The sequence below is a fragment of the Pithys albifrons genome, chromosome 24 (assembly GCF_047495875.1).
Source record: "Pithys albifrons albifrons isolate INPA30051 chromosome 24, PitAlb_v1, whole genome shotgun sequence".
Taxonomy (NCBI): Eukaryota; Metazoa; Chordata; class Aves; order Passeriformes; family Thamnophilidae; genus Pithys; species Pithys albifrons.
Window position 1 is genome coordinate 7,102,568 of NC_092481.1, and position 21,284 is coordinate 7,123,851.

Consider the following 21,284-nt stretch of genomic DNA (forward strand, 5'->3'; position numbering starts at 1 on the left):
CTCCGGGGGGACCATAATTATCCATTTCCAGCATCTTCAGCAGAGTGTGAGGACTCGGCAGTGCAGGATTCACTGATTCATCAGTGACCTTCAGGCTCCAGGGATGTCCTGCTAAGGGGGACTAAAGTAATCTACAGAGCCTGGGAGGGGGGGAATGTGACTTTTAAATTCTACATTAAATACCTTTAATTTGCTTTGAAAGTAGGATATGATATCATAAAAATGAGATATGATGCCTATCCCTTCATTACAGTGGAAAAATCGAAAGTAGCAGAATAAAAGGTAGCACAAGCAAATTAAATTGTAATAATTTGCAATATGTTCAGTCTGGGTTGTTTTCTAAAGACACAAATCATCCTGCTCCTGGGATCATCATCCTGCCAACAGCTGATGGAGCTGGGAGGCCACACGGACTGGAGTTGATCAAGGGTTGGACTTGATGATCTCGGAGGTCTTTTCCAATCCAATCCATTCCATGATTCTGTCATGCCTGGTGCCTGTCACTGTTCTGTGTCTGGTTCTCCACGGCTGACATCTCTGCTGGGAAACCACGGGCTGACAGGAGTCTTGCTGTGGAAGGTTCAGCTCCTGCTTTGACAGCTAAAGTCAAAACACAGCAGAGCTCAAAGAACATATTTCCACATAGAACACCCTTTGGATGCAGCAGCCACTGTGGCTACGCTGCAAATGGCTTTGATTTGAAGCATATTTAGTGACATTTGTGTTCTCTCCCAGGGGACTTCATGCAGACAACCACAGTCCTGTGTCCTCCTCAATCCTTTCCACTCCCTGGATGAACTGATGGGCTGGGGTTACACTCTGCCCACAAGGGCCCAAAACCCTTGAGGCTCAGGGGAGACCTTCTCACTCTCTAAACTCCCTGGCAGGAGGTTGTAGCCAGGTAGGGATTGGTCTCTTCTCTCAGGCAACCAGCAGGAGAACAAGAGGGCACAGCTTGAGCTCTGCCAGGGGAAGTTTAGGTTGGATATCAGGAAGAAATTCTTTACAGAGAGAGTGCTCAGGCATTGGAATGTCCTGCCCTGAGAGGGGATGGATTCTCCAGCCCTGGAGGTTTTTAAGGTGAGACTGGACGTGGCACTGAGTGCCATGATCTGGTGATCAGAGTGGGGTTGGATCAAGGGTTGGACTTGATGATCTTGGAGGTCTCTTCCAACCCAACTGATTCTGTGATTCTGTGAAAACTGTCCCGGGGACCCCACTGCTCTTGGTGCCCTCAACACACAAGTGGAGCTGCTCCTGGTGGCCAGAGATATCCAAGATCCTCCCCATTCACCTTCAGCAGTGCCTGCAGCAAAGGTGACATCTGTTAGTGACCATCCTGCCAAGCCATCCCCATCGATGGTGCTTTCGGGAGACTCATCAATCACCCCGAAGCCTCTCAAGCCACTCTGCCACTGTGTCTCTGAGCAGTACCTCAGTCGTTGATGGGCATCATAAAAGATCACCCATTTTTCTGCACAGATGGCAGTTTTCAACCAAATGCTGCCCCTGGTTTAGGATTTCTCCTCCTCAGTGTTGGAATTTTACCAGCAGATGGCAGGCCGGGATTGCACCACGAGCAGAAAGGAGGGAGAACATGCAGGGCAGGCAAGAGCAGACAGAGATAAGCAACATTTTTCCTGCAGGGGAGTTTGGGAGAGCAGGACTCCATTCTGGAGCACCTGCTGCACAGCAGATCTCCCACAGCCTGGGAGTGCCCCTGACCCCTCCGACAGGGAGGGCTCGTTCATCAGGACACTGTTTTGTTCCAGGCTCGCCGGGGTCAGAGTCGGTGCCGTGTTGAACGGAGCAACCCCAGCCCACGCCTTCCCACAGAGCTCTTCATCGTTTTCTTGCCTGAAGAACAAGGATGAAGAGAGTGCGCGGAGAGTTCAGGGATTTCCCCTGCAGGGTAGATCAAAAGGTGCCAGGATGTGTTGGAAGAGACGTTTAGGCTCAAAAAACCCTGGGAAAAAAACCAAAGCTCCAGTCCCGAGCTCCTGCTCTAATCACCATGTTGCTGTGGGGAGAAAACCCCACAGGCCTGAACCGATGCCCTCCCACCCGTTCCGGCTCCCGTTTGATCCGCAGAGATCAGGAAGTGTTTTTTTCCACTGTCTCTGTTTTGTTTTACCACTGTAGCCCGCGGGGCTGGTTTGTATTCCTGCCTCCCACGGAGGGTAATTGGGTTCCTGTCTCTGGCCGAGGCCACACCAGAGACACTGAGCTCCCACCGCCGGGTCAGGGCAGCCCAGGCTCCAGCGGGACGACCCATCATCAATAGCCCCATTATTGCTCTTGAAGTTGCTCCTTCTCCCAGGCGGACGCTGCATTACTCCATCACAGCTGCAGTTGCTCCCTTCCAGCAATTCCCCACACAGCACTTAAGGAAGGGATTTATGGGCAGTTTTGAAAGGCATTTTGGAGTGAGAAGGAGTTATGGGAAAGGAAGTTGAATTCCCACCATTCCCCAGAAAATTCTCCCAGCATCTTTGACGAGAAGGATCATTTTCACTGGTCCTTTCCTCAAAACAGAGACAAGCTCTCAGCTGTGGCTCTTTGTCTAGTCCAAACCATTTCCCGACAGTGAGATGCCACAGGGGTTATTCTGGTCCTGACTGCAAAGGGTCAGGAGACCAAGGCAAGCCCTCGGCGTCTGGCTGCAAGGATGTGCTGGACGCCATCTGTTCCCTGACATTTTTGCAGCCCCTTGGAGCTAAATGAAATGATTTGTTCTCAAGTGACGGGTTATTGCCAATCTCAGGGCAAGCCTTGCCGACTTCCCTGCTGATTTTGAGTCACACAGTGGTTTGTGAAGTAAAACGTCTTGGAACCAGAGTCACCAAGAGCTATAAAACAACCAGGGGGGATTTCACCTCTTACCTTTTTTGAAGCTTTTCAGGCACAAAAGCTCACCTGCCACAAAAGTAGTCATCGATGACCTTTATAGATCCCTTACATCCCAAACCATTCCATGATTCAAGCAGGCTGGATGAGCAGAACAGATTCACATCAACACTACATTTCACAGCCAGGACAGGGGTTTGAAAGACTTTATTTGACACCTTTGCTGATGTCACAGCTTGTGAATCTAAGAGGCTGCACAGTGTAAAGTGAGGCCGGGCTACTTGCCGTGAGCTCTAACGTGCCAGCCAGCCACAGGAACAGTCGGGGGCTGCAAGGACCCCTCTCCTCTGACTTATTAAAAGGAAATATGTTGTTCCTGGCTGATTCTGGCACTTCAGGAAAGGGTGAGGAGAAGTAGCAGAGGCATTTGTGTGTGTTAAGTGCGATGACTTTCATCAAAACAACTGGGAGGGACTCACTTTCAAAACAATAGCAGATACATACATTGACATGCACATGGCAGATACAATCTGTAGGAAGGAAAACACCAGCTCATCCACACAGCCCAACCGGCTGTGTGTTTGACCTGAGGCATGGGAAGAGCCTCTCCCATTCAAGAGAGATCTTCTCCCTCTTTTTTACCTTTCTTTGCACTGACCTTTCCACATTTTTCTCCTTCGGTGTCACAGTGCTGCAGAGGTGGGCGAGGGGTGGGCATGCAACCGGGTCCAGGCTATTCTGCATGTGCATCCCAGCAAGTCAAGGCACAAATGCAGGGAGTGGGGGCCGTTCAGGCGAGGGGGAGCACTGGGAGACCCTGCCCCGCCTCCATGAGATGTGGCACAAGAGCAAGGTGGCTGGAAAGCTTCAAGTTTGTGTTCTTTGTGCCCAAAGATGAGAGGAGGGGAGGACAGCCGGAGGAGCAGAGGCGTATCTGCTGCATCAGTTATCTAGGGGCACACAGGGTAAGGCAGAAAAAGCTCAGACTCAGGACAAGTGCAGACCCAGAGCTTGCCAAGGTCTGCAGTGACACCTCAGTGGGTTTTGGTCCCGGCCCAGGAAGAGGGATGAGCAATGAGACCCAAACATGGTGCTGGAGAAAGAAAACAGTCATTGTGGGAGGTGAGGGTGAAGGATGCCAGGCTAAGGGAGAACAAGGGAGGCACTTCAATTGCAAGCTGCTCTGACCCATTCCCCTGCTTTGCAGTCATGGTTTCAGCAGGGGGTGGAGGAGACATGGCTCCAGCAGGGAGACTGCCAGCGGGAAAGGCATTTTCTTCTCACTTTGGCCTTCCCCTCCACGACAGACGTCCCTTTGAAATCCTCTGTCTCGCCTCTTCACACCTCGGTGAGGAGCATGGACTGCACCCGGGCAGCCTGGCCAGCTGCTGCGGCACAGTTTGTGCAGGGACCCAGCACAGGCCCTCCAGACACTGCGGGATTTTCAGCTGGGCTGTGGGAATGAGCTCTGTTAAGCTGTTGCCTCACTCCACCTTAAGGGCACATAAGTGGGAAAAGCTGGTAATGCGCTGAGGAAAGCACAGGGATTAGCAGGCAGCCAGTTCACTTCGGGAGCTGGGGGGGCTCTGTCCTGCCCTGTGGGTGCCAGCATTGCTGGGCAGGGGGTCAGCTCTGTCTGTCCCACCACACCAGAATTAGGTGCTGCAGCTGGGGGACACATTGCAGGGAATCAGCATGAACAAGTCTATCTGGCAGCTCCGAGTCCCCAGGGAAATAAGACAGTATTTCATGGCTGGCTGTTTTCCAAAGGAGAGCAATGCTGGGCTCTGCAGAGGGGTTTGCTGGAGGAGGAATGGGCTTGGGATCTGTGTGTGCCCCCTCCCTCGTAGCCGGAAGGCTCTGGGTACAGCCGCGTGCAGACAAGTGCATCGAATTGGATGTGATTTACATCTGCAGGCATCAGGAGGGAGAGGACGTGTGATGGGGAGGCGAGGAGGGCGGTGCGAGGAGGGAGGGAAGAGCAAAGAGAATTTTCTCTGTGGATCCTTGGCTTCTGCAAAGCAGGAAAGATGCCTTTTCAGCCGAGTTTGTTCTTAGGCCTGTGGGCAATGAGTGCTGAAGAATTCCTACCTCTGAAGGAGAAGGGAGGGTCAGAAAGCCCCGATTTCAGTGGCCCAGGAGCGGCAGATCCTGGATGTCCCAACCCTGATCCCTGGTCCCTGCACAGCAGCACCCAGGACAGGAGGTGCTGTGTAAGCCGGTGGAACGGGGATGCCGGCAGAGGCTGGGGAGAAGAGGAATGTTGCGATTGGGCTGCCCTTGGACGAGCCCTCTCTCAATGCACCCGCTGGCGATGGCATCCTGGGCACGGCTGCTACAGCTGTGGACGAGCCCCCGCCGCGGGCCCTCCGGCTGGAAGAGCCCATCCTGCTGGCCAGGAAGCTTCGGCGGGATGGCAGCATGTCCCCAGGGACACGGCGAAGCGGGGCTGGCCTCACAGCAGGGCTTGGGTAAGGCAGGGAAGATGCAGTCAACACAAGCGGAGCGGGAGCAGCCTCCCTCCTGGGGACCTGCACGGGGCCGGTGGCACTGTGGAGGAAGGACCATGGCCATGTCTGGATGGGCAGCAGGGATGTGGCCACAGGCGAAGGCTCCATTTCTGCCACGTAATTATTCAGGTGGGAGAGGAGTCGCAGCCGGATGGGGTCGGTGGCGTTCTGGCCCTCGAGGATGCCCAAGTACCTGACAACTTCAGTGAGACATTCACGGAAGCCGATACTTCTGTAATCCACAGCCAGAGCTCGGGCATCCAAGAAGCCTGCAGGGAGAGGACACGGATGACAGTGAGCCCGTGCAGAGCTCAGGAATGCGCTTGGATTTCACTACCCTCTCTAATGCACTGTGTATTTCACTTGAGGCACTTTGCTGCCGTGTGATATTCCTGAAGCAGGCAGCCAAGTGGGTGTCCCAAGGGACTGGACATTTGTGTGCATGAGAATAGCATCTGTGGTTATCTCACAGGGATAAACCCGCCAGGGTCATGAAACCTCTCTCCAGCATGTGAGACGAGTAAGAGGTCTCATTAACTGAGCTCAGGAAGGAAGAATTTTTTCCTACTGGGTCCTATCGGTTATCACTGCTGGAGACATGACTGTGGGCTAGATGGGTACTGGGTCCTTCTTTGCAAATGGGCCATCCCTGGTCTTGCAGAACAGCTGTTTTTCAGAACACTGTGTCCCCTCAACACACAGCATAGCACCGCTTTCCTCTGCCTGGCTGCCAAACTTTAGACTTCCTTCAAACCAGTGTCTGGCTGAAGGACACAGGGCAGTGGCAAAACCAAAACAGCTGGGCTGAGAAAGCTCAAAACCACAGAAATCCACAGCTGATGGCTGATTTTTAGGCTTCTCCTCCCAACTTGCAGTTTCATGAGACGATAAGCAATAAAGCAGAGAAATGTCACAGCACAGTGAAGTGCTGGACCACTCTGCTTGACAGGGTTTCTCATGACAATACAGCCCTTTGTTGTAGTGCAGTCAAACTGAATATCTAAACAAATGTTCCAGACCAAGTTACAGCTCTGAACCAAAGCCTGGATGCCAGCAGTGTCCCCAGCAAGCCAAAACTGGGTGGTAAGCAAGCCAGAGGCTTCTTTACTGGAGCTGTGATCTCCATCCTGTTAACTGGAACAGGACAGAGGGTCTGTACTGAAGTCTCAGTACAAATAAGACCTTTGTTGAATTTTGCACAGGGCTCCCTCTCTCTTCTTATAACAACCAAGAGACACACAAAGAAAAAGAACAGAAAGGGAAAAAAGCCTTGTTTATTTGCAGAGTCCTCATGCAGAATTCAGCCTCTGCAGGAAATATGTCCCAGGGAGGAGGTAAAGAGTTTAATATCATTCTCCTGGAAACAGGCTCCATTTCTGAGCAGGACTAAGCACATCTCTGGCTGAACAACTTTTTAATGGGGGGTACAACAACACCACCAATGCTGTCCCTGTGGGTCTGGGGGCTCACTGTCCCACATAGCCCAGTCTCCCAAAGGGATGCATGGGATACTGACCCATATGTAAAATAAAGCAGAAAAATGTCCACCTGTCCTCCCTGAGAAGGTATTTCCCTTGGGAAGCAGGCAGGGCAGCCTTCATTTTGATCTGGCTGGTGTCAGCTTGCTGCTGTAAGTGATGGGGAATTTTCCTTCCAGGTTTCCACCTTCACCTCACCTATATGCTTTGAAAAGCAGTTCTTACCTGTTCCTCCAGTGGCATGAAGCATTTTTAAGTGATCCACTGTCATTTGTAGAATTTCTGCCTTCTCCAGCTTGGAAGACCCCTGAATGGTGTGAGCAGAAAGAAAAATCCATCATTTTATGTCCTAGGACTTTGTTCCTCTCAGGAGCCACTGTTTGACCAATGATCTGCTCCTCAAAACCTGAAGCCCAGGAGTGCTCATATTGGTGCAGGGCATCCATCCAGACTCTGTTTTTCACATCAAGTGAGTAGAGAAAAAGAGCTCCTTCCCAAGATACTCCAGTGCAGATTGAAAATCCCTATTTCTGTGCTTCTTCATATTTGCAAAACACTTTCTAGATTGAATTTATCCTCCCCAGGGCCGCTGAATATTTGTTAATATCGTTTTACCACCCAGTTCCACCACCTACTCACTCCCTGAAGTGATGATGGTAAGAAAGACATATGACTTTGTCATTGTGAGGGTTCTACCCCAAACCCTGCTGAAGGGAGTCTGCAGGGAGGAGATCGGGGGGCACACCCACACACACCCACACACTCACACACACTCACACTCACACACACACTCACACACACACTCACACACACCCACACACTCACACTCACACACACACTCACACACACTCTCACTCACACTCACACTCACACACTCACTCACACACATACACACACTCACACTCACACACACACTCACACTCATACACACACTCACACTCACTCACACACATACACACACTCACACTCACACTCACACTCACACACTCACTCACACTCACACTCACACACACTCACTCTCACACATACACACACACTCACACTCTCACACCCACACACCCACACACACACCCCCACACACACTCACCCACACACCCACACACACACACTCACCCACACACCCCCACACACACACTCACACACACACACCCCCACACACACTCACACACACACTCACACACTCACACACACACACTCACACACACTCTCACACACACTCACACTCACACACACTCTCACACACACTCACACTCACACACACTCACACTCACACACTCACACACTCACTCACACACACACTCACACACTCACTCACACACACACTCACACACTCACTCACACACTCACACACACACTCACACACACACTCACACACACACTCACACTCACACTCACACACACCCTCACCCTCACACACACCCACACACACCCCCACTCACACACACACCCACACACACACACACACACACACACACACACACACACACACCCTCACACACACCTGCTTCTCGAAGGCGGTGGGGACCAGGCGCCGCAGCTCCGAGAGGCTGCTGTTGATACGGTCACGGCGCCGCTTCTCGATGATCTGCAGGAGATTTCCAAGTGGAGAGAATAAACCACAGTCATTTATGGCCACAGCTCACAGGTCTAAAGACCTCCAGGTCGAGAGAGGCGCTTTGAACAGGGCCATATAAGTAAATGTTTTGGGTTCAAAAGTCGAGCAAAGAAGCATTAACTGACTGGTGTGATAATCCCAGGTGAAATTGTTCTCCTCCAGTCCTATCCCCACCCTTTTTCTGCCAGATTTGAGGCCAAACCTCTATGAAAAACTTGGCTGTGAGGAGAGTTCTGCAGGAGATGGAGCAGGGAATGGTGTAAAAGTGATTTTGCATTGTGTCACCATAGGGAGGACATGCCAACAGCCCCCCTGGCACACAGCCAGGACCAACCTGACCCCTGGGGACACAGCACAACAACCCTGGTCATCATAAATGACACTTACCCCTCTCCTCTTCTTCCTGGCTTGTATCTGAGATGTCGTAGTGGGAGACACAGACCTGGAAACATGGCTGGAAAGGAAGAAGAGGGAGTCATTTCTTGCACTAGCTGGAGAGAAACCTCCATTGCACATACGCTCTACACACGTTTGCCATCTGCAGTTTCCACACCCCCCCAAAAAAATTGTCTTCTGTGGTTCCCATCTCATTATTACCCACAACACAGAGCTCAGGAATTGGGAATGAGGAGCCAAACAGAGACTCAGATACCACTCTCTCCGCTCCAAGAGTCTTCTGCCAGCCCAGGACAGACTTCTGCACTAAACTGTCCATCCACTTCTACACTCACTTTTCCTTCAATCTTAGACTGTGCCAGCATCTCCACAGGGCTAGAAAAGCAGTCACCCAAGGTCTGGAGTCGTGGCCTTTTTTCCCTCCATGTGTGAACCTCCCAGCTCTCGTGTCTGAGCCTGCCCTGTCTGCAGGGCTTTGCATCTCCGAGCCGTGATAGCACGAGCAGGATCCGAGCTCCCACCCAGGGAGGGCTGGCTGTTCCTCAGGGTGAGGCCAACAGCAGCATTGATGTGGTTTGTGAAGGGCTTCCCAGAGAGCTGCTTCCCAAACCACAATTTTTGGGGTGGGCTGTGATGTTCTGGATGCACAGACACTCCTGAAACAGACGGAGAAGGGCCCGGACCTGGGTGGGGGGAACACCTGGCAGAAGATGATGGAGCAATGGAGCCGGGACCCTGCCTGCTGGCTGATGGCTGCAGGGACCAGCTCTGCTCATGAGATGATGGACAAGGAGGGCACAGACTAAGGAAAAGGGCCCCACAAACCGTCCTGTGCCTGGCAGGCCCTGGTGAGTCTAAAGACACCAAAGGTCAGCACAAGACATGCAAGGGGAGGCAAAGTTCAACCCTTAGGTCCCCACAGAGGTGAAGTCTCAGTAATGATAACCAGGTGTGGGAAACTCCCTGGAGCAAGACCCCTTGGCTTGTGGGGAGGCCAGCTGGGCCACCCTCCGCCTCCCCCACGCAGGGTTTCTCCCTCTGGAAAGTGGAACCGGCTCAGGGCTGTTCCTGTGCCTTACGAAGTGCAGTGCAGGGATGTGAACACGCACCCATCTCACCCCAGGCAGCCCCGCGCGCCCGAGGGACCACAGCCCGCGTCACACACACAGACCTGGAAAGGGGCACTTGGGTTCACCTCATCAAATCAAAATGTTTCTCAGTGTGATGAAGCCTTTTAACAAGAGTCAATTAATGATGTTCCTGCACAGACAGTGCTGTCTGCAGCAAGCTGAAAACTAGACCAAACTCAGCCCATTAAAAATACATTTTGTTAGGCCTGAGCAAGGTGCTTTCAGAAGTGGTTTTACACAATCAGACAAAATAACAAGTTCTTCTACTGCCTGTTCCACTCATCTCCATGCAGGCACCCTATTTGAATGTCTGCTGGGTGGGCTTTCTGTGGGCATAGGTGCTGGCTGGCTCCACAAGTACCAACATGCATCAGCAGCACACACAGACACACACGATGTGCACATACATATGATGTGAAAACGGGCTCTGTGTGGACACTGGAGTGTTCTGTGTGGAGTGTTCTGCGTGCAGGGGGTAGGCACTGAACTCGCCTGGCAGTGCAGGAATGCAGAGTAGGCACTCAAGGAGCAACAGTGAATTTTGAAACTCTCTTTGCAGAGCAGTCCGGGCATGTTGCTCTTTGAGAGCTGCAGTTCCAGATGTGGATATCAAGACACAACTTACTGCAAAATGTATTTTAGAAACATGTTTGACAGACTTGAGCCACATAAAAGGCAGTGTAAGTACATTCTCTGCTGATGAAAATTTCTGCACTGCTCTTTGCTTAATTTTATCATTTACAGCACAACTTTGGCTGTACCCCAAGCAGTACCTTGCACTTCTGCAGTGACCCCAGAGCCTAAACTTGCTCCACACACTGATCCAAGCCTCACACCCGGCATGACTCATCTCCACACTACAGGGAAACTGGTTTGCCCAAACCACTCAACCGATGGGTAATGGTCTGGGAACCCCAGCCAAGCAGCCTGACTGCCTCCCTCTGTTCTAATCACTCCTCCACACTCCCCACCTGGAAGTGTTTGATTTTTCTGGATCCACCAGCATCCCATGCAGGATGGCATTATTTGGGGTGTAACCTCATCAGGGCAGGAGCAGCTCTTTTGGCCATATATTTGCGTGACATGAGGAACAACACACACATATACAAATACCAACAGGTCACAGCCAGCCTCGTTCTGCGACTGGCTCGAGAAGACAAACACACATTAGTGGCACCAGAAAGAGATTTAAAGTTCATCGTTACTGCTGACTGAAATAAAACACTGTGACAATTCCAATATTTTATCCCTCGGGGTACTACAGACAGTGTGCTGCACTGATGTGAAGAGGTGGGATATATTTCATCTGCAGCAGGAAAGTAGATTAAATATTGATGCACTTAGAAACTGCATAAGGGGTCAGGGAATTTCTGCAGGACATTTCGTGTTGGATATGCCCGACTCTGCTGTGACTGTATCAGAAGCAGACTCATGAATTTAGTCCCCTGAGAACCTGAGCTTGGCACCAGGCAGGCGGCTCCACCATTCAGGATATCAGGCAGCAGGAGGGAATGAATTAATCCCTGGATGCAGAGAGAGGGGCACACTCGGCTACTGCAACAAGAGCTCAAAAGCAGTTGATATTTGGATGAGAACAAATAACAGAGACTTTCCTTCATCCCTTGCACCGTCTGCGCCCTCGGAGCCCGGGCATGTCCACGAAGGGCTGACACAGCCTGGGAACCCGAGGGGATGCCCTTTGCCAGCAGAGCTGCAGCCCAGGGGAATGCAGCAAAACCTGTGGACATCTCCCGCAGAACCACACACTGGTCCTGTCCTCACTGTGCCCTCACAAGCAGCAAAGCCCGAGCTGAAACTACCGCTCAGAAGCGATGGGACGGAACCCGAGAACTGCGATGCCGAGGGGCGCGGGGACAGACTCGCCCTGCTGGGACTCCCTCCCGAACACATCACAGCCCCAGCTGGTGCGTTACGAATGCATCAGCAGAGCAGAAGCGTTTCTCATGCAAAACCTCCTGGTTTCTCATGCAAAACCTTCCGGTTTCTTCCACATTCCCTGAGAGCCCTCGGATTGCAGGGACTGCAGCGGTACCAGGCAGCCCTTGCTGCCCCAACTCGGGGTGCAGAGACCTGCCAGCAACCGGGCTCCTGCTGCCCTTCTCACACCTGTTAGGGGAAGGCCATGGCACTGTGTTTAATAGGCATTTTCTTGCATGCGAACAGCTCGTAACACAACTATAGTAACATTTGCATCACCACTTGGGTCAGTCCCACCGCCAGCACACTGGGGTGATCCTACCGGCCCCACGCAGGACCAGCCCGGCCCCGAGGGGTTAAGCGAGGTGCCGGGGAGCCGGTGCCCTCCTGTGCCGTGCCCGGTGCAGCGGTGGCAGAGCCCGGTGCCCTCCCGTGCCGTGGGACGGAGCCTGCTCTCACCTGTACTCCTCCTCCCGGCCCACGTCGATGGTGCCGTCAGACTCCGTGTCGGACGAGCTCTCCTCGCACAGCCGCTTCATCCTGGCGGGGGGGAGAGGCCGGTGGGCTCGGCGAGGCTGCCCCACGCGTGGCCCCGGTGGCCGCCGCCGTCTTTCCCCGCCGCGCTCGGGGCAGTGCCGTCCCTGCCCCGGCTCCGCTGCTCCGGCTCCGCACAGCTCCTCCCCTGCCCGCTCTGCCTCTCCCACCGCCGGCTCTCCTGCCCTGGCTCCCTCCCGGCACGTCCCCTCCTCCCGGGGAATGGGTTAATGAGCCACCATCTCCCGGGAGTGACGGATTACGCGGCCGCGCCGGCGCTCCCGGTTCCCAGGGCCCCCCCGCCCCTCCCGCTCGCTGCTCCAAATCCCAAGTCTTCCTGTAAAAGGAACAGTCTGTGTGAACCGTCTCATGTCCCCCCCTCCTGCCCACGGCCCCCCTTCCACCCGCTGCACATTGGCCTCAGCCCCAGTTTAAAGGGACCAGTGACCTCACTGGCAACAGAAAACCGTGGGAAAGAGATGGGACTGATAAAGCCTTGAGTTGTTTCAGGGAAAAATCAACATCCAGCCCCACACGCACACACATGTCTGCCCAGCGCCGCGCGGCGCAGGCACTTTGGAGCTTATGATTCAGATGGAAACCAGCTTATTCGGGGCACGGTGCTGTTCGAGGACGCCGCTCAAAGGGCCCTCGGCTGGGATTAATCAGTGGCCACGGCCGAGGGCCGGCGTGGCAGCGGTGGCACCACACTCGGAGGCGTCAGGATGGGGCCGGCACCCCGGCACGGTGCCACGGTGGTCCCGCCAGGAGCTCGGCCCCCTGCCACGCTCCCACAGCCTTGGAGCGTCTTCAAGTGCCAGCTGATGGCACTGCCAGGCCATTTGACGCCTCCCCGTAAAATAAACCGGCCAAAGCCCAGCTTTAGGGTTTATGACACTGGGATGAATTGTTGTTTTCTTGTCTCATTCCATAATGCTGGAAACTTTGACCCACAGCCCAGCATCTAGAGAGCATCTCCTTTTCCCGGCGCTTGCGGGAAGGAAGGTGGGAGTCTGTTTTTCAGAGCCCTTCGCTGCTAAAATCCCCAAGGCAGCAAAAACGTGTGTATGTGGGAGAGAGGGGAGGAGGGAGAGCACTGAGGTGGAGGTTCCCAGTACTAAAATAATGCCTTTTATTTTGAAAAAAAGTAATCAGGGCTGAGATCTGGCAACACGTGGGTTTCCCAAAGCCTTTTGCAAAGCCCGTGGCGGCGATAACAGCCGGGCCAGCCACCCATCCCTCCACCCGTCTCCCGTGGCCTCCTCGGGTGCTCCCTATCTGCCTCAGCCATCTCTGCCAGCTCACCCACGCCGCACCGCCAGCCCCGTGGTGTCTGCGATTCCCCAGCACCGCTCCAGCAGCTCCGGAAAAGCCCAATCCCGGCTCCTGCCTGCCCTTCACCCACGCCTGCCCCAGCCCAGCACAAGGAGCAGAGCAGGGCTCGGCCCCCCTGGCCAGTTTTTGAGACCCAGCCACACCATCCTCCCTCCTGAAGTGAAACAACAGGGACCTGAACCAGCCGCCCTGCACCGGAGTGGAAAACTGACATTTTAGAAGTGTTTGTAAACTGAAAAAGAGAATGCAACATTTGCTTTAGGTCACAGCACTTTGTTTCTCTAACTCTGATGTTTTGTTTTCACTATGAAAAGTGGTCAAGAAGCCGAGCTGTTATCAGCTTACATTTCCAAATGAAAAGTTACTTTGAACCAGAAGAATGAAAACAGTGTTATTTTAGCAATTTTGAGACCCACTCCTCCTCCCTTTCCAAAGTGATTTCAGCTAGAAACACATACATCTCCAAACCAAACTTCCCATAAACATGTGGTTTTGAGAGATTAATACCCTTTCCACTGATAAAACCATTTAAATGGGATCCTGAGATTGGTTATTTCAGGCTCTTGCTCATATCACAGGGAGCCTGAACCAAGTAGAGCCCAGACCTGCCACGGAGGAACACTTTTCTTCTGCATTAGAAAGGAATTCACTGTCCAGACTCGATCTTTTCTGGGCCTTGTCTAAGCATCATTATCTGGGTTCAATTGAAGTGTAATTGGCAACATGTTTTTCTAGGATTACACTTCATTATGAACAGAGCAGGGGCCCCGAAACCCACTTCTCCTGTAATCGGATCCATTTTCCAGCCTGTGCTCCTGGAGAGTAGTTTATAATCATCCCCAGCAATCCCGAGGGGATTGTCAGGGCCATCTGAACCACCCCAGCTGAAGCAGAGAAGGTGCTGAGACCCCTCACAGGCAGGTTCAATGGAGATGACAGGGAGGGATTCAATGGGCGTGCCAGGTGAGCTGGGTGTCCACAGGCACCACCCACATCCCATGGGAGGGAATGGCCAGACCTCCCCCACTGTGGGCAAGGGGGTATGGGGTGCAGAAATGGGGGTGTGGAGCTGCAGAAATGGGGATTCTGCCCCTGCTTGCCTCTCAGTGGGCATCAGTGCAGGCGATTCCCATGGCACGCTGACCCCAAGGGCAGAGCCACAGACAGTGGGTGGCCAATCCCTGCCCACAGCTGATGTGCTCTTCCCTGGAGAGCCACAGGCGTTGCCACAGCTCAGCCAGGGAATTATCAGAGGAAATCTCTCCCCAAGCCCTGAATTAACAGCCCTGGCTCCTGCTCAGGGCTGTCTCCCCTCTGAAAGGACAGCAAGCATTGCTGTAGTGCCTGTAACTGTCCCCAGGACCTCTGTGAGACCCTCTGGAACTCAGGAGACTGGTGAGAGCTGTCCCCTGCTCTGGCTGGCTGTGCCTCCCCGCGGTGGGAACTGTTTCCAGAGGATGGGTGTCACGAGGACGGGGCTAAGCCATCCATCACACCCAGCACTAATTGGCTACCCTGCTTCAGAGGCCAAGGAATAAGTGAGCTGCAAAGATTGATGTCCCTTCCCCGCAGCAGGAAAAACTCTCCAGGCTAGGGCTGAGGGTGGATCCCTGCCAGGAACCTGGGATTGCCCAGGTTTGCCTTTGCCAGCCAGCTCCTGGGGGTGAAGGGCTCCAGCCTAAATTTCCCTGGAGGGCTGGTGGTCAGCCCAGCCATCAACCACCCCCTCATGCTGTGACCACACTGCTCCCTCCCCTCCCTCCTTCTCAGCTCTGGGAAATGTCCCAGGAGAGTGGCCAGCTGTGAAAAGCTGCAGCAGCTGGAATGTGGGAGGGAGGGCAAGGCTTCTGGAAAGCCAGAGGCAGCAAGGAGCAGGACTTATCTGTTACCTCCCCGTGAACTGACACCTCTTATTTAACCCCGTGCATGCCTGGAATGCCCTGTCCACACATCTTCAGTCAACATCATCTCCTAACCTCAGGTCCCACTGCGGCTGCCAGCCCCACAGCTGTGATTCCCAGAGCAGAGGCCTCGCAGGGATGCTGGGTGGAATTCCTGGCTGCGGTGCTGTGCACAGCCTGCCTGGTTCTGTGGCTGAGCAGAGGGAGTCACCACACACAGGAGAGCCAGGAGGGCTTTTGAGAGGTGATTTGGGATGAAAGCGTGTAGGTATGAATAGGATCTCACCTCAGTGTTTTGTCAGATCTGGAGCACAGCCAGGAGAGGATTGTTTGCTGTGGCTCCACTCCAAGCCAGAGGCACCACAATTGCAAACTCCCTCCATTTCCCCGGCCCACGCAATGCAGAGCCGGCCCAGCCGACTGCTACGGGCAGGCCAGGGGAGGGAAAAGCAACATTTTCCCACAAAGCCATGGCCTCACCCTTCCCAGGCAGGGCCAGGGCAGGTCCTGGATGCGCTCGGGGCCCGACTGAAACTCGGCGCTGCCCTCTCTGCCCTGGCAGGGCTGGCTGTGTCCTCACACCTATTGCCCCACGGCAGGTCTGCGGCCAGGAACGCGGCTCAGCCCTGCAAATCCCATGGGATGGGGCACCACGAGGCTGCACCTGCCAAGCTCATGGCTGGGATACCTCAGAGCTGCTGCTGTCTCTGCAAGACATGGTGCTTGTCCCCCTGAACCCGTGCCCGGGACAAGGCTGGGTCCCATGGAGTGGATGCTGAGTGTAAGGCAGCTCTGTCACTGTGTGCCCAGGTCAGTGGGGCTGGAGGATCACCTTCCTGCTCTGGAAACACCAGTGGATCCTGATGGTTTTGCATCAGACACCACCAGTGGTTTAGTCTCGACTACCCTTGCCTCATTTTCTCCACCCATACTGATGCTGTGGCACTGGGCACTCACTTCACAGAGAAGCCACGATGAGTGGTAATTAATATTGCACCACCCCTGCCGACAGACGGGATTACAGGCTCATCCAGGAGCCCAAACTGAGGTCAGGGCTCCCCTGTGGCTACACAGAGAGGACCTGGAGACTTACTGTTGTTGGATGCTGGTCTGCTCCTCTCTGGATGCAGAGAGGGGGATGCAGTCAGGGTGAGCTGCTGCAATACAGGACAGTGCCCATGAGTGCTGCAGCCCTGGTGCCCTTGGCTCTCACTGTCTCATGGACAGGATGAGCAGTCCCTGGAGGTGGCAGCCCTGCTCCCATCTCTGGCTGCTGGAAGGACTTGGATGGCCTTGAGGCTGCACCCGTGCTAAGCAACAAGAGCTGGGATGGGAAAACCCATGGCTGGGGAAGCGAGGTCCTGGCCTTCCCCCGGGGCCAGTCCCCAGGGCTCCGGGGAACACAATGCCTTTGTTTGGGACTTGGCCTTCACAAGGAGCCCTTCCCTCACTCTGCCCCAAAACACCAACCCTTCAAAAGGCCTGTTCTCCCCCTCCCCTTCCCCCAGCAATGCTAATGTGCCAGGCCTCTTCTCATGAACCCTGGGAGAGATCAGGCTGGTAGACAGTTTCACCACTTGTTAAATGTGTGTTTAGCGATCCTGTGAGTAGACAAGAACAAATACAAACAAGCCAGGCTGGAGAGCCCCTGCCCCTCCGCCCTGCCTGGAACGCACCAGCCCCAAGCCTTTCTTCTCTAACCACTTCAAACTTTCATTTCTTCTGAAGCCACAACAAGGCACACTTTGTAAAGCAAATGAGTAAACAGCAACTTTCAGCTTAAAAGGAAAACAAGGGGGAGGGACTGTTTTTAATTACTGGATTTTAAAAAGGGCTTTATTCAGTTAATTGCTTTCTGTTGTAAAATGTTCTTCTGCGCACAGCCCTGGTTCTAGCTGTGTTGCTGCTGGCCAGATGGCACTGCAGAGGCAATGACAGCATGTGCCTTCGCTGCTTGGGTGCACAAGTGCCTTTAGCATTCACAGACATCGCCCCCGAGCCCTCCCAGCCTCATGGAAGTGACACGAGGCACCAAGTTTTGCTCTGACATGACCAGCGGTTTGGCGTGTCCAGCTCATGTCACTCCCAAAGGAGTGGAGGGAGAGCGATCGGCACGCACAAAACAGCCTCTGCAGCGTTTCACATCGAGCTCCAAAAGGGCTAATTGCTGTGGACTGCCTTGGCTGCAGCATGTCACCTTCCCAGGCAGGGGGAGGCCCGATGTTCGTGCGAGGGGCTGAGCCCAGCCCGGTCCCACCCTCGGGCTCGGGGAGGGTGACGGAGCTGCGGGTCTGGCACAGCAGCCGGAGAACGTGGAGGCATGTGAAGATCTCCATGTGCATGTGGCTTGTGCAGCAACGTGAAACGGATTCCAACTGTATTCCTGATGATAACAACCAGCTTGGAAGACACCCTGAGTCCGTGGAAACAGATGGATTAAAAATAGAGAACTAAGAGGTGCACGAAAGGATCTTTAGCAGAAACGCCACCAGTGAGGTTGTCACTGTGCTGGGGACAGATGGCACAGGGAAGGGACAGGGACAGGAGGCAGCAGGGGACTCTTCTCAAATTGGATTGGCCCCAGAAGGGAAAGAGTGAGGAAAGGAAATGGAGCAGTAATGGCCTTGGGCTCCTGGCACATGGAGACCCTGCAGCCTGGTGGCCCCTCACTGCATCCCCTGGTGAGCGGGTGCCTCAGAGGGGTCAACCAGCACAGGGAAAGATGGAGAGAGGTTTGTTACCAACCTGGAGCTCTCAGGAGCGTGCACTCCGTCCTCCCGTGCCAGCCTCCATGAGGGAGCATACATGTGTGGGGAAACAGGGAGAAGGAGGCTTCCAGTCCCCATTCAGTAGGGGTGGGGATCATTCCCTGCCCCTTCCAGCACAGAGGAGGGGAAATGCACATCCAAAGGACTTCCAAAGCCACCGGCCCTCTGCCAGAGAGGCCCCAGGGTCAGGGATCATGCAGAGTTCAGGGCAGGGATCGGCTGCCCTAGGGGGAAGCCACAGTGCTGCCACTCCCTCCAGCACTGCAAGCCCCTGGCTTTGCCTCTGCTCCCCTCTCAGTGTGTGTCTCCCCACCCCACACTGGTGTTTTCCATGCTGGTGCTTCCCACAGAATCATTAAGGTTGGAAAAAAACCCTTAAAATCAAGTCCAACCATGAACCCAGCACCTCTGTGTTCTCCACTGAACCGTGCCCCAAGACCCACATCCACAGGTTTTTTGAACACTTCCAGGGATGACTATTCCACCACTGTCCTGGGCAGCCTGTGCTGGTGTCTGACCACCCTTTCAGTGAAAACATTTTCCATAATACCAATCTAAAGCTTCACTGGCTCTTGAGGCTGTTTCCTCTGGTCCCATCACTTGTTACTTGGCAGAAGGGACAGATTTCTCCTCGGTCCCCTCCTCCTGTCAGGGAGTTGCAGAGAGTGAAAAGGTCCCCTCTGAGGCTCCTTTTCTCCAGTCTGAGCCCCCCCAGCTCCCTCGGATGCTCCTTATCTGACCTGTGCTCCACTCGGCTGCTTTAATCAGGTAATCTCCTTTGCAAAAACAAACCCAGGAGAGAGCCCTGGCAGGCAGAGTGTGTTCCGAGCAGTTGGGAGCCGCCGTGCCCGCGGCAGCAGCGGCAGCAGCAGCAGCTTTTCCTGCCGAGGAGCCCTTTCCCCGTGCCCACCGCGGCGGGGGCGGCTCTGCCAGCAGCTGCTGCTGAATGCTCACTTTCTCTAATTGAATAGCAGGAAGTTAAATCTTGTTTCTTTGCCTTTCAGGCTGTCAGCTGGAACAATCGCCCACCTGTGGCACCACCCCGGGGATATAAATAAGGAACAAAACACAATGCTGTGGAGGGATGGATGGTGTTCCCAGAAGATCTCCTGATATCCTATGCCACAGTGTGTGCCCACACTAAGGAGAGGTGTGTGTGCTGCGGGGGGCACGTGGGCGGCCCCACGAGCTTCCAGAGTGGTGTGGGAACAGCTTCCAGGCCAAGGGATTGAACACAGGGGAATGGATGCACGGAGCACATGGGTACCATGGAAAAGTGTGGCAATAATGCAAAGGGATGTTTTTATACAGTCAATTTATTTAAGGGTTCCCCCATTTGCTTTTATATTGGAAAAATATATGTCCTGCCAACGAGCTGAAATTTCTTCCTTCTCATTAATCCCCACTCCCCCTCCTCGAGCTGCCATCTATTCCCACGGCCTCACTGTGCCTCGAAGCCTCCCAGCACATCTCACTCCATTTCACACCCAGAAGCATCCACAGGCCCTCCCAGCCATGTCACCAGGGTGTTAATCGTGGTCCCCAGGCAGACACAGCCCTATCCCGTGCCCTGTGGGCACTGTGGCAGCTGGAGCAGTGCTGGTACCAGGGTAGGGAAGGTGAGTGCCAGCAAGACCAGCACCGGGAGGAGCAGCAAGTGCCTGTGCACAGGCTTGTGCAGCTGTGCAAGGACTCGGGTGCCTCATGCCACCATGGGCTTAAGTGCCAGGCGCTCTGCTGGCGTGGCTGGTGCTGCCATCCAGCCCTGGGCTTGTCTGGGCTCTGCCCCACATCTCCAGCACAGAGGTGTGTGTGCCGCTGATGCCCCGTGTGCTTCCTCGCTGCTGCCTTTCCCGTTTCCCCGACTGTGCTGCCAGACCAGCCAAGAGCGAGCGAGCTCCGTCCTGGAGCTCGTCCTGGAGGGAGCGGCGCCTCCTCCTGCCACCCAGGGCGCTTCTCCGCCACCTCTGGCACTCACACCGCAGTTCCCACCGGCCCGGAGCTCCCACCGGGATGTTCCCGAGGCAGCGGCCGGCGCAGCTGCGCCCGATCCGACAGCTCTGCACAGCTGGAAGGAGCCCAGACCCTCCGGGAAAGGGGAACGCGGTTGGGAGGGCAGTGGGAGCCCCTGACACACTTGCACCACACTTACAGAGGCCAATGCTCTTGCCACGAGAGGAAATTATTAATTTGCTGGGAATAAAGTCGGCAGCAAGTCAGGAAACATCCTTCTCATGTCCTGGAGGAAAGGGTCCCAGGCTCCCCTTGTGCCCTCCCTCTCAGCAGCTCTGTCGCCTTTGTACAGAGGGACAGGCCTGGCACATGGGCACTTGTCTGGGCACCACATCCCCATGCTAGAAGGAATGTGGACAGTGTGGGCACCACATCCCGTGCCGGTGTGGAACACAGCCAGGCTGTGCTCAGATGCAGGACCCCTCACTCCCCCCATGGGGACTCACAGCCCCCTGACCTGGGGTCACTCCCACCTCCCCAGTGCCATGGCAGGGGACGTGGCCATGTCCCCCTCCCTGACACCCTTTGTCCATTACTCTGGTAACAGCCGTGGTGCAAATGCCACTTCCCTGTTTGTTTTCCCACTGCTGCCATGGCGGGGGCGGCCGTGGCTGCCCTCCCTCCAGCTCCCCGAGCAGAGCCAGGGTATTCAGGGCTCAGCAGCCTGAATGAAGCCAGATCCCTGGACACATTCCTGTGGTTGGGGTTTTTTTTCTTCTTCCTTTTTTCTCTTTCTTCCCCCCCTCCTCTTCTCCCTCGCTTGGCACAAGCTAAAGGATTCAAAAGGAAGCCAGGCTTGGCAGACACAGGGGGAGGAGG

General features: G+C 54.5%; 1 protein-coding gene across 1 annotated transcript; it reads right to left on the minus strand.

Moving 5' to 3' along the window:
• Positions 1–3,034: 3,034 nt before the first annotated feature.
• On the minus strand, positions 3,035–12,725 carry HEYL (hes related family bHLH transcription factor with YRPW motif like). Its single transcript, XM_071576644.1, has 5 exons — positions 12,374–12,725; positions 8,838–8,904; positions 8,337–8,420; positions 7,061–7,142; positions 3,035–5,626 (listed from the first exon to the last, which is right to left on the minus strand). The coding sequence occupies exons 1-5, from the start codon at positions 12,451–12,453 to the stop codon at positions 4,959–4,961; spliced, it is 981 nt and encodes a 326-aa protein (XP_071432745.1). The 5' UTR covers positions 12,454–12,725; the 3' UTR covers positions 3,035–4,958.
• Positions 12,726–21,284: the final 8,559 nt, after the last annotated feature.